The 12,500-nt window shown below is 42.5% G+C and overlaps 2 protein-coding genes across 3 annotated transcripts in view; both read right to left on the reverse strand.

Moving 5' to 3' along the window:
- kcnt1a (potassium sodium-activated channel subfamily T member 1a) overlaps nt 1-3,684 on the reverse strand; it is a 20,742-nt gene extending 17,058 nt beyond the window's left edge. Inside the window, exons 1-2 of the mRNA XM_056578939.1 lie at nt 3,545-3,684; nt 3,185-3,334 (exon numbers count right to left, since the gene is read on the reverse strand). Of these exons, the coding sequence (XP_056434914.1) occupies nt 3,185-3,334; nt 3,545-3,684 (290 nt within the window). The remainder of the gene's footprint in view (nt 1-3,184; nt 3,335-3,544) is intronic.
- A 776-nt stretch (nt 3,685-4,460) lies between these two features.
- psmd5 (proteasome 26S subunit, non-ATPase 5) lies at nt 4,461-10,761 on the reverse strand. 2 transcript variants are annotated; one of them, XM_056578780.1, is made up of 10 exons: nt 10,557-10,761; nt 10,253-10,397; nt 10,053-10,166; nt 9,829-9,957; nt 9,597-9,706; nt 9,268-9,410; nt 8,415-8,606; nt 8,063-8,172; nt 5,626-5,766; nt 4,461-4,919 (listed from the first exon to the last, which is right to left on the reverse strand). In XM_056578780.1, the coding sequence occupies exons 1-10, from the start codon at nt 10,727-10,729 to the stop codon at nt 4,662-4,664; spliced, it is 1,515 nt and encodes a 504-aa protein (XP_056434755.1). In that variant the 5' UTR covers nt 10,730-10,761; the 3' UTR covers nt 4,461-4,661. The 2 variants fall into 2 exon arrangements, with proteins under 2 accessions (XP_056434755.1, XP_056434756.1); XM_056578781.1 differs by lacking the exons at nt 4,461-4,919; nt 5,626-5,766 and adding an exon at nt 5,773-6,233.
- Between the last annotated feature and the right edge of the window lie 1,739 nt (nt 10,762-12,500).

The raw sequence follows: 12,500 nt of genomic DNA on the forward strand, positions 1-12,500 counted from the left end.
GCACACACGCACACACACACACACACACACACACACAAACACACACACACACACACACGTACACAGAAAGTGTCTGCCACACTAGGGAGAACCGGGACGTTTCTCGTAGTCTGACGTTACATAATGTAATCGACTAGTTGCCACCAAATCTCAGCAAGATGGGAACGTTTGGGATCAGCAGCCAATCGGTCTGCGGGACAACGTCAGAGAGCTGAAGACTCTGGGAGACGAGTACAGGAAGGACTACTACTAGGAATCATAAAATAGTGCAGGAAGTTATAATGTATATAGAATGGACCCTGAGCCATGGAGGCCTGGTAACCCTATCAGCATGTAAGCCTCCGGGTAACATAATGATGAGGATTGGCCCAAAGGTAGCAGCAGGCTACTTCCGGAACAGTTTACGGTTGAATGGGAAATGCTTCCGCGTCAGTTCCTTTCCAACATTATTCATACAATACTTATGAATAATGACACTGGGCGAATTTCACACTCTCATCTCAAACTCTATTTACACAAATGATAATATATCTTTAAAAAGTGAATTACAGTTTTTCCCTATCGTTTTCGGTCATGTACCCATACTATGGTCACTTTTCCCTATCACTTAACACAGGGGGCTTTAGAGACACACAACTCTGCATATCTGTTAACCTTTGGTGCAAAATGCACTACAACAACCACACCACAAACAATGCTGCCATAACTTAACACATGTTTCCTCTCAGAACACTATGACCTAAAAAACACTAACATCTTGAAGCATTGCCAATTGCATATATAAAATGTTGCTGTGTCCTCCAGTTTGGCATAGATTTCCTGTAGTGTTGCATTGAAAAAAAGAGAAAAAACACAGACAAACACTTCTTTGGACTACAGTAATAAAGTCACAACTGAGTGTGGTAAATGTACTGTAATTGTAAATACAGTAAATACTGTAAGTGTTTTATGAGAAACTGAGAATAACAATTTTCAGTTTTTGTAATGCAAATTACATACAGTAAGTACGTAATATATGATCCAGAAACAAATCACAAACACAACAGTTTTTTTCACTGTGCTTTACTTTTTGGAGATTTTGTCACAGTGCAAGTGTTACACAAAACAGAAAATACATTACAAAGTCAAAAAATGTGTTCTAACAAAAAATGCAATGCACAAAACCTGCACATACTGTATATTACAGTAGCCCAACAGTGGCGCAGAATTGGGCTAATCCCTCCTATCCTCCGCATTTGGCCACAAATTTTCATCTACGTCGCAACGTATGGTTTCTCTTGCCATACAACGTGGATAAAATCTTTTGGAATGCCTTATCCAGGCCTGGATATCTTCTGGGGCTATGTCCATACACCCAGCAGCCATTGCCTCTAATAGGGACATCTGGTCCTGAGGGCGGTGGTCATAGACCTTCCATCTCCACGGTCGGGGTCCCCTACAGTGTCACTACCAGAGGAACCCCCCAGTGTCCCCAGGGGCCCCAGGTCGGGGTCACCTAGTGGGCACTCAGCGGGATGCGGCTCTACGCTATACTAACATTAGCCTTCAACGGTTAAAACAATTCATCTTCTATGTTTTACATTTTGAGGCAGCCTGTTTATTTCATTTTACCAATTTAAACTAGACATTGCATGAAAGGACATCGGATTATCTTCTGGCAAATGTTTATTGAGATACGAACAAAGTTATCACACGTTTCACAATCCTCTCTGCCTCGTTCTCTTCTTACCTCTGCTGCTCACGTCATGTTCTAGGCATGTTGCCACGGCAACCTTCTGCTTAGACAAGACCCCCAAATTGGTCCTTGTCCCAGCTAAACGGCAACAGGACCACCGTTAGTCTACAGAATAGAGATGATGTTGGCTCTACGGTTAACGGTCGTTCAAAAACCGTGCCAAAACATGTCGTTTTTGTTTTGAGTGAATATAAATGTTTTCATCTATTGCTCTGCCCCGTTTTCATCTCTTGCTCCCCCCCCCCCCCACACACACACACAAACACACCCCACACCCCATCTCTTTGGAGCCCATGTTTTGAATGAAGGACCTGTGATGTGTCTGTGTGTTGGATTAGGCACAGAAACACTAAACCACTTCACCCTCCCACACATTGACTGTTGTGATGACGTCTGCAGACTCTCACACCCCCACTTCCCCTGCTTTGGTGCAGGATGAGGAGCCGACTCAATGAAGCAAAGAGGCTTTGTAGTGTAAAGTCAAGAGAACGGAGTAGGAATAAATAGGAGTGCAAATTTGTTTTATTATTTTTGATTCTACTTATCATTAGCACACAGTTATGGGCTGTTGTTTTGGGCGGGTAAATGGAGTCCAGCTAGTCTAGGCGATCTGGAGGAACTGGCCAGAGTAAGATATATTTTGGTCTACTGCCTCGCATTCATCCATCCTCATGGATGAACGCACTTCAACACTCACTTCATTCGGGCCGTATGAATTGATTGGAAGGGCTTATTATTACATGCCTGCCACAGATACCGGATTATAAAAAATAATTGTCAGAGCATTTTATAATTGATTACTGTTGGGCGATAAAGAGCATTTAAACCAAAAACAATCAAATTGAAATACCTTCCCTATGCTTTAACACTTCACAGATTTACTTTTTAACAACAATTGAATAGACTCGAAACAGAAAATTGCAGCTGATTACAATTTATTATAACGCCTAGGGCTGACTGACTGGGAAAGGGAAAGGTTTTTAAATGGCAATTTATAACATCATTGCTCATACTTTCAATTTCGGAATGCCTGTGGCCTTGGAACTTAATATTAGAGAGAAGGCAAGACTACACTCAAACATGACAGTACATCACTCCAAACACCACCCATACAATGACAGCAAGATGGATTTGATGCCAAAGCCTAGACTGTTATCAACAATTGACAATAAATATATCGTATTGTCTTTTCCTATCCACTCTACCACTTGTGTATCTATGTGTGTGTGTGTGTGTGTGTGTGTGTGTGTGTGTGTGTGTGTGTGTGTGTGTGTGTGTGTGTGTGTGTGTGTGTGAGTGTGTGTGTGTGTGTGTGTGTGTGTGTGTGTGTGTGTGTGTGTGTGTGTGTGTGTGTGTGTGTGTGTGTGTGTGTGTGTGCGTGTATGTGCGTGTATGTGCGTGTATGTGCGTGCGTGCGTGCGTGCGTGCGTGCGTGTTTGTGTGTGCAACCTGTCGTTGTTCTGGAAGCCCTGGTCTCCAAGAAGAAAGTCCCTGAAGCGGAAGCGGGGTGCTAGGGGGGGCACCTGGCTCTCCAGGGTGGAGGTGTCCAAGATGATCCCGCTTTTGAAGGGGTCGCACTGGGGAGAAACCGGGGTGGAGCTGGGGGGGTCAAATCATGCAAATATCACCCAAAAATGGGAAGTTATTATTAAGTTAATTTGATTAAATTATTAAATTTTGTATTGTTATAATATAAAGCCTATATATTTTAATTTTTTAATAGTGATTATCTGACAAGATCAAACACATATAACAATCAAATAAAATGCAATGCAAAGTTATTTGCGCACCAGATTGCGTTGGTCTTACCTTGTTTTGTGATCGTTTGTTGTTCCATCATCGTTGACAAATGTCTGGTTGATGTAACATTCAGAGCACATGTTGACGGGAGACCCATCAGACGGGATGGATGTCAGGTCTCTGTCTGTAGACTTCACTTCCCGGGTCATCGGTCCAGGTCTGCGCTCCAGCGGTCCTGAAAGTCCCTCTCCAAGACAGGTACCAGGCAGACTAACTCTGTACCTTCACACCCACTGTCGTCCTGGATATTTCTGTCACACATCAACCAGGGGCTGTTTGGGAGTTTTTTATGAAACGCAGCTTCGGTGAGTCACAAATAGATACCTCCATGAATTCATCGCTTATGATCAATTATCCAATAATGCACTGGGAGAAGCCTCGAGGTCTGAAATCCATACACAGGTACATACTTATTTAGATAACATACAAATGACTAGGAGTAATGGACGTACAGTTTTAACAGCCTTCTCCAGAGAAAACCCAGGACATAAATGTCTAATAATTGATGACAGAGGCCTAGTGCCCCCAAGTGGATAATGAAGGCCACTTCAATCATAATGTTCACATGAACTTGGAAAGGGTAATGCTGCCCTAACCCTGCCTCCGGCTAACATAAAGTACAGAATATACAGAATACAAGTAATCCTAGACAGAAAAACGTCTTCAATGAACCCAGGCCAAGGAAGCAATTTGTATGAATTAACAGAATAATGCATTCTCCAAATGTCATTTAAGGATTAAAAAATGTTGGTTGGCATATACCATTCAATTTTAACGGTAGGTTTAGAATCTAACATAAAATATGAAATTGTAACGGCATGTTAAGAACACCTTGTGTAATGACTTTAAAGAGTTTGTGTCATAGTGTGGAACTTGGATTAATCTAATTTAAATATTAAAGAAAAAAAATTGAAAGGTAAATAATTTGCACTTAAACACGCAATCTAAATGTATTCAAAGAATTGTTTATTTTGAATGGGCTTCATCATAACTGGCATATCCAACCATGAACATGCCAACTCATACAGCTCGATAAGGAATTAGAATTCAATCATTTACCAAGCATACATTGTAACCCCTACACTCATTTTTATTTCAAAAAAAATAATAATAATACAAAGAACAATTATTCGGCTCCATCCGTGCTGACGGCAGCCACCGCTGCCACATAGTACGCCCCCTCTCTCAGGTAGGTCCTCAGCTGCAGGTAGTTCCGGCTCCCGAGGATGGTGGCGGCTGTGGACGTGCTCACCAGAGCCCCCACCAGTGCAAACTTGGCATCCTTGGCTTCCTTGGTCTTCCCTGTGGAGCGGTCCACGATGAACTCCATGAAGCTGGGCGTGCCGATCATCAGCCTCTGACCCCAGGGTTGAGGTGCGATGGCCTGGGAGTTTAAGAACACACACAGACTGGTTCAAACATACGTATTTGTATTTGAGGGGAAAACAGGGAATGCACTGCGTGTAAAGCTTGGTTGGAAGTCTATTGCCAAACCTCCTTGACACTGAATGACTATATGCAGTGTCAAGTTGTAGGCCAATTGGTCAATAGCTTCTTCCATTTTCTTGAGGGACATGCATCCAAAGAGTTGTTGAAGTGCAAAACTATCAAATATATTGCCCAACATATTATTCATGCTGTATATGTTCACTGTCCAATTTCTCTGGGTTACAACATCGTTGGACACAATTTGGATGTAAGCATAGGTCTTGTCGTGTATAGATATTTTTATATGTTAATGTTGCATATTATGTCTTCAAGGTAAAGCATAAATACAAATATTTTAAATATTTCTGGACAACGGTGAAAGATTTTTTTCTTGAAGAAAATGTCGCCCAAAAGTTTGCCGCCCTTCTGAGACATTGTTGCTCTTTGGGTAGTGTGTCGCTTTCTTCTTTTTCCTTGGATTTATTAGAAGGCGACACTGTGTCGGGCTGCTATGAGGTTACAATGCCGTCGGCGGTGGAAACACGAGCCGTAACTGAGCTGGGTCAAGCCGCACCTTCACTACTGGGCCAAGGCGTGCTGGGCCGAGGCGCACCCGCCTGTGGGAACACGCCGTGAGTGTGTTGTTGAGTTGTGGGACTCACTGTGAAGACACGCAGGCCGCTGCAGTGCAGCTCAGGGAAGGGCTGGGTGCAGATGTTGGTGATCATGTCCATGGGCTTGTTGGCCAGCAGGAGGAACCAGGACTCTGTCAGAGCCAAGAGATCCTCGCTCTGGTGTTCTACCTGCAGACCCAACACACTTTATTTCAGAGGCCACTTCAGGCGGCACAACATCACACCATGCATGATACTTTTTATTGATACTGAATTGTGCACTCTGTTGTTTTTGCCATGCATTGAAATCTCCCACAGGGTATACTCCAAACCTTGATTAGTGGGTTAGCGAGGTTTGCTGCACTCAAAGCCTAGGTTAGTTGTGAAACGAAAGTCGCTTTTAGCGTTGCTGCATCACCATGGTGACATTATTATGCTGCCAACCAAACCTGGTCGGGAGAAGGTTATCAGCTAAGACTTTCGGGTTGGATCGGCTACTTAAACCTTAGCGCGGCTTCCAAGCCCCTCCTTTGACGATGTCGTCACCATTTGTGGGTGTTCCCGTGGACCTCAGAGTACGTATCGTACTGGGGTCTCTCCGGGGACTGAGGGTCTTTCGGGACAGATCCGATCCCTTGCCATTGCCTGAGAATATTCTTTATGAGATATACAGGTTTCATCAGCGAGTATTCGCTATTTTATAGTCCGTGTCTGCAATGCTACACAAAGAAGCTGTGCACTGACTGTTGCGAAAAAATAAGGTGTGCCGAGCTATTCGCAAGGCTGTAGCTGCGCTCAATACATTGCTAAATGTATTTGTGGTGTTACCCAGCTTTTTTTTTGGATTTTATAGACTTTCAGGGAAAGAAAACCTCTGCCTCCTTAAGAGAGTGGTAGACTGGAGGTAGGTTGAATTTCTGCGTGCGGGGTTCGTCCCCCAAGTGATATGCATTTATGTGTAGCTTAAAAAGGTCCCAATTCTATGGTCCCAATTCTCATATTCCATATTGTCATATGGAATATAATTATTCGCTAAAGGTTATGGAATTATATTTTTGTGCTTATTAGGAACTTGAACCCATGTTCTCAAGGCCGTGCTGCCACCACATCTAGATGGGGGTAAAAGGCATGATGATGGACAGGCGAGATTTGAACCCCAGTCACGGGCGTTAGGGTCTACTAATCCCCTACGCCACCGCCTCTGCATCTCAGCAGTTGAAAACATATGCCATACATTTCTTACATAGGATGTATTTAAATCCCTAAGTTCTCCCTAATTCTCAAGTAATTTTTTTAAACAATATGCAGAATCCTTTCACTTACGAATTTACACGATCTGCAAATTCTAGCCTTATTATGTGCAACTGTGTTTCCCATAGCTGTTATCTGATTCTTGAACTCCTCATAGGAGTTCATTAAGACTATCTGTTCCTCTTGAGTGAAATATACTGCTCTTGATCAATCCATTTTGTAAAGGTGGGTAAAATAAGGGAACGCTCATTGTTTTGTGAGTTTTGTATTTCTCGATCCAGGTTTCCAAAGATAGGCTGGGTATGTTCAGCCGCGTCGTAGTATACCCAACAGATCTCCCATTATGCACTTGACTACGACTAATAATAATAATAATAATAATAATAATAACATCACTGCAGGTGCATTTTCTGAAGAAAATCTGTGTGGTTGCATTAGCTAACATATGGTATGCACAATATTCCATGAGAATGCTAACATGCTAATGCTAGCAAGGCTTATGAGTAGGGAAGGGATGTCGCAGTTTTGAAGCAGACTTGTGATTGATTGAATTATGGGGCTTTTTAGTTTAGTTTCTATGTGTACTATGTGTACCAATAGTTTATATGTGTACTAAGTTTCCTTGACTTCCATTAAAAAAACAGCTTCCTGAGCACCTGCAACATTGGAAATCTGAAATTGACAACATATTTTTTGGAGCTATCCAGTCAAAATTGACCACATTACCCAAATATTTCAAGGTACAGCTAAATCTATCCAGACAGACTTTATGGGTCTTTGAGGCAAAAAGATTCAGTATGTCCAATAAGGCCAAAATAGTACTTTTCAGAAGTAAGGACCTCCTAACTTGCGGTTTAAATATGTGTATGACAACCCCTTGGTGTTCAGGATTGGATTTTAGCTCATGTTAAATAATATTAAGATCCATAAATATAAAGTACGGTATATAAATTATTTTAAATCTCAAAAATAGCGCACTGCACTGAATTGCAAAAAAATTGGCAGTTGGCAAAAAATATAAATAACAAGAATGTTAATAATGTGGCTGGTTTTGCAACCACACTAATATAAATCAAAATTTTCATCTAAATATGCAAAAAAAAACGTAACTGTTGTTGTTACTCCAAATGTGATAGTTTGCCTTGTGTTCTTTGGTTGTTGTCAGAATAACTTGTGGGGTTATTTTGATACAACCATGTGTTAGAGGACAACATGTAAAGAAGAGGAGGCCCACCTCTAGATTGAGCAGCTGAGCGATGGCATCCAGGCTGCGCACCCTCATCTCCGTGGCTCCCAGATTGGCCAGCTGGCTCATTCTAACCAACACTGCCTTGAACTGTTCTCCTGTAACATACAAGAAATGGATACTTCAAATACTTCATTGTGTATTCATGACAGCAGTGCCCAAGCTGCCATTCAATAATTAAAAGGAATTGAATCAGCATTTGCTCTTAAAAAAGGGACTAGATGTAAGAATCAGAAATTCATTCTCATTTCTAATCCCTTCAGTGAACAACAGCCTGCTAGAGGTCACATTGTATGCCATGAAACTGCTGCAGCTGAATAAATGAAACTCCCACACTCACCGGTCTTCTGTAGGACCTGTTTGCCCTCCACGGTTGAGCCCAGTAGGCCCAGCGTGTCCAGAGCCACCCCGGTCATGACTGGGTCGGGGTCCAGGGCCATCTCAAACACCTTGTTCTGGAAGGCCGGGTACATCTCACACACCTGCTGGGGGCTGTCTGTGATCGCCAGGGTCCCAAAGAACTTCACCAGCCCTACAGAAGAGGCATTCCAGGGCCATCACTCAGAGGCACGTTGCTTGTACCCTCGCCGCTCGTTTCAAGCACATAAAAAGTTAACATATTTTTCCAAATATTTTCAGCGCAATGCGCGACGTTGCACCGCTCATCAATGTGACACTTGGCCCCGGAAGTCAGGGAAATTAGGGAATAGGTACTCATTTAGCACGTCCTTCCTGCTGTTTCGCCCCCCACGCTTTGCTAAAGCGTCTAGAGTTGGCCGTTATAACTAAATAATGGCAATAAACTTCAACTTGTTTAATTACTTCACCGTCTGGTAGGGCTGCTCGAATACGGAAAAAAAAAAACATAATCACGATAATTTTGGATAATATTGAAATCACGATTATTCAAACTTTTATTTTTCACTTTGAAAGCATGATGTATTTTTCAGCACGTCTCTCCCAAAAAACACTTTGAAATTTCACATGAAAAAATACACTCAATGGTCTAATAGAAGATGTTCAAATCTTAAATAATGTTCAGATATGTATCCAGCTATTCTGCACTTTCTATATAACATTTAATAAAAAAAGAAAATCGAAAACTCGATATTAGTTTTTTGATCGTTTGACGCTAAAATCGAAATCACGATCAAAATTCGATCAATCGCTCAGCCCTACCATCTGGGACTCACCAGGGAGGTACAGGGAGGAGAAGGGGTCTGTGTTGGCTCCTTTGATCATGTTGGAGATCTTGTCCATCACCCCCTGCTGGGCCAGGTGCTGGCGTCCATGCTGGCTCTGGGCCAGACCTGTCACCATCTCGATGGCTGTTGCCCTGTAGGCAGCAAACATCACGCAAGAAGACAGTGAAGGAATCAGCAATGGAAGGGTTAAGACCGTTACTTCAGAAAGAATAAAGGCTCTAACATAAACAGCCAACTGTTTCCAGTGTTCTTAGACATCACATTGTGTGTGAGTGCGTGTCCGCGTTTGTTTGTGTCAGTCGTCTAGCTGTGACTACCTGATCAGAACGTCCTCTCCCATCAGCTCAGCCAGCAGCTGGGAGATGAAGCTGCTACTGGCGCAGTAGCCCAGGGAGATGTCAGACACAGACGCTATGTCCACCACAAGCTTGGGAAGCGATCCATAAAAACAACAAACTTATTGTTAGTGCACTCAGGGTCATTTCAAGCACCTATCAATGCCAGACAGAAGATCCGATTTTGACGTTTATGAAATCGGAATAATTTTACCTCATAAACTCTGTATCGGACAATGTCGCTTATCTCCATCATATCCTTCATGTCTTTGAGAAGACTGCTGCGGAAAAGTTTGTCCAGGCCGGCCTTGGAGTGGCTCAGTTTGGACAGGGACGAAATGGCCTACAAGAAAAGCAAAATGAATAAAGATCAACCCTGTGCTTCTGGACCATGTCTAAAAGTGCTTCTAGGAGGTGTGGATCATTTAATATGGTCACCTGTTTGGCCACGGCTATGTGATCCACACCAATGCAGTGGATAACCTCTTGAAGGATGTCATCGTTGTTAAGGATTTCAGTGACAGCCTCTGGATGGGCCACTATCCTACCGATCTGATGTAGAGGGAAAGTATAAACGATACAACGCATGACAGTGCCAATGCTGTATTGAAACACCACATAGATTAAGTGGATAGTACCTGTGTTAAGGCCAGTATCTTCACCCCCTCGGCGTGATGAGTTAACCCCCCCTGTAGAGCCTCTCTGAAGTCCTGGGCCAGGGACACCGGGCTGAGGGCCACCAAGAGGCGCTCCAGAATGTCGACACATAACTCAATCTGTTCCCTGGATAAACCAATGACATTCAATCACCGTATAATACGAATGTATGCATACACATAAGCTAATGAGGACATGAATTACTGTATCTTCGTTGTCAACAATAGGGATGTAGTAGACTGACTCAGCAGACTGATCAGACTCCACTGTATGGACAAAACCAACCTTTCAGTTGTGCTCAGAAGGGAGAAAATGACGTCGAAACGATCTCCTGTGACCGAGTCACGCAGTGCGCTTATTGGGATGGATAGAATCGCTGTTTTCAGATGTTTGAGTTCTTCAATTGGATCTTCAATATCGGAGATTTCCGCCAACAAGCTGTCTATGGACGCCGCCATGACGGATCACGTTGTGGAAAGCGACAGCCAATCGTCAGGTTCACACAAAGGCCACGTGACTTATGTATCGCGAGATTTGTTAAAGTAATATATACGTCTACATACTGATCTATGTAGCAGTAGTTCATCAGCTATGCTATATACCATTATATATCATATCAGATTGTATTTTTGTATTGTATTAAATTATATCAGATTATATTCTATTATTTTGGGTTCTGTCGCAACATCTCACGAACTGAATGTGCCTGTGTGACAGCCAAGGAAAGTTGTTATTTTGGTAAAATAAATCCCTTGGAATTTTTTGGATGTCTTTATACTTTTGTCTTGAACAATTCACAAACAATGTTGAGTTTTGTTGACACTGGAGAGGATGCAGCTCTACACCATACTGCACTACAACAACTGTGTATGCACTCTATCAAATAAATCCTCTTCCTGATTGTAACCTGGATCAACGCACGCCCAACCCTTACCAATAGTTAACTGACGCTCACATTAGTGAGGTAGAATCAGAATCAGAATCACTTTTATTACATCTTATTGTATAATAGTACACAAGAGGCTTGGTTCCTCAAAACATACCAGCAACAGTACAATATAGAATAAATAAAGATAATAAACCATAAGAAAAACTAAGTAAAATATATTAAATAAGTAGTAGCATCAATAATAATAATAATAAGTAATGAGGTGTAATAAAGTGTTAAGTGTAGGGTGTTCAAGTGGTAGTGGTAGCAGCCACAGGTAGTGTTATTGTGCAATAAATAAATGCTGTGCAAATGCAATAGACAAGTATGTGGTAAAAATACCAGTCTGTTGTTGTAGTGTGCGTGCGGATGGTTTGGGGGAAGTGTGTTTCTCAAGGAGCCTGACTGCTTGGGGGAAAAAACTGTTTGTCATCCTCTGGGTTTTGGCCCTTAGGCTTCGGTACCGCCTCCCTGACGGCAGTAGCTCAAACTGTTTCTGGTTGGGGTGGCTGGGGTCCCCAATGATTAGAAGGGCCTTTCTGACACACTGGGCCTTGTAGGTGTCCTGGGTGGAGGGAAGCTCACCCACTCATCAGGTAAAACATACCCTTACCATACCAATAGTTAACGGACACTCACATTAGAGAGGTGAAACACTGAACATCCCAAGGTATGTTGATATGCAGTGCTACGTTTATTTTTTTAATAGAATCAAGACTTCATTTGTTGATAGACTTATTCACATTCCATTAGATAACCAATTTAATCATTTCATTCAACATTATCAACAACAACATCAATATTAGATTTGGTTCATTCAGTGGTCAATCAATAAAACATTCCTCAAGTGAATGTGAATTTGTAAGAGGGGGTAATTTGACACCCTGTTTTCTGTTTTCTGTGCCACTTGTTGGGTGATGGATTACATTTCCCCTTGTCCCCGCCCCTCATGTCCACTGTCTCTGTACCGAGGTTTGCCTCCGAGCCCCCTATTCAGTGTACCAGGGTTTGGACAGCATAATGGCTCTATAAATTTTTGACTTGCCTGCCCTCTGAACCTCTGCGACAGGTCAACTTGCCGAGCATACCATTGGTGCGCACTTTGAACATTGAATCAGGACCAATCTGGTTCATAAGGACACCTTTCATACATGCATTACTCCTCATGTATAGAGTTGATTGATGGCTGGCCTCTGGTTAGAAAAACAGTTGTATTCTGTAAACATTGTGAAGTATGTCCACACATTACCCAGTCTGAATCCCAGTAGACAGAGGTCTGGGAAGGTCCACAATTTTCTTAA

Source organism: Gadus chalcogrammus, chromosome 19 (assembly GCF_026213295.1).
Source record: "Gadus chalcogrammus isolate NIFS_2021 chromosome 19, NIFS_Gcha_1.0, whole genome shotgun sequence".
NCBI classification, from domain to species: domain Eukaryota; kingdom Metazoa; phylum Chordata; class Actinopteri; order Gadiformes; family Gadidae; genus Gadus; species Gadus chalcogrammus.

Excerpts from the sequence above, each read along its gene's own strand:
- psmd5 (XM_056578780.1), bottom strand. The coding sequence starts at position 10,729 with ATGGCGGCGTCCATAGACAGCTTGTTGGCGGAAATCTCCGATATTGAA. Across the intron at positions 10,167-10,252 it reads AGATACTGGCCTTAACACAG|ATCGGTAGGATAGTGGCCCA; the intron begins GTACTATCCACT and ends CCTCTACATCAG. Across the intron at positions 8,607-9,267 it reads CTCCTCCCTGTACCTCCCTG|GGCTGGTGAAGTTCTTTGGG; the intron begins GTGAGTCCCAGA and ends CCTCTTCTGTAG.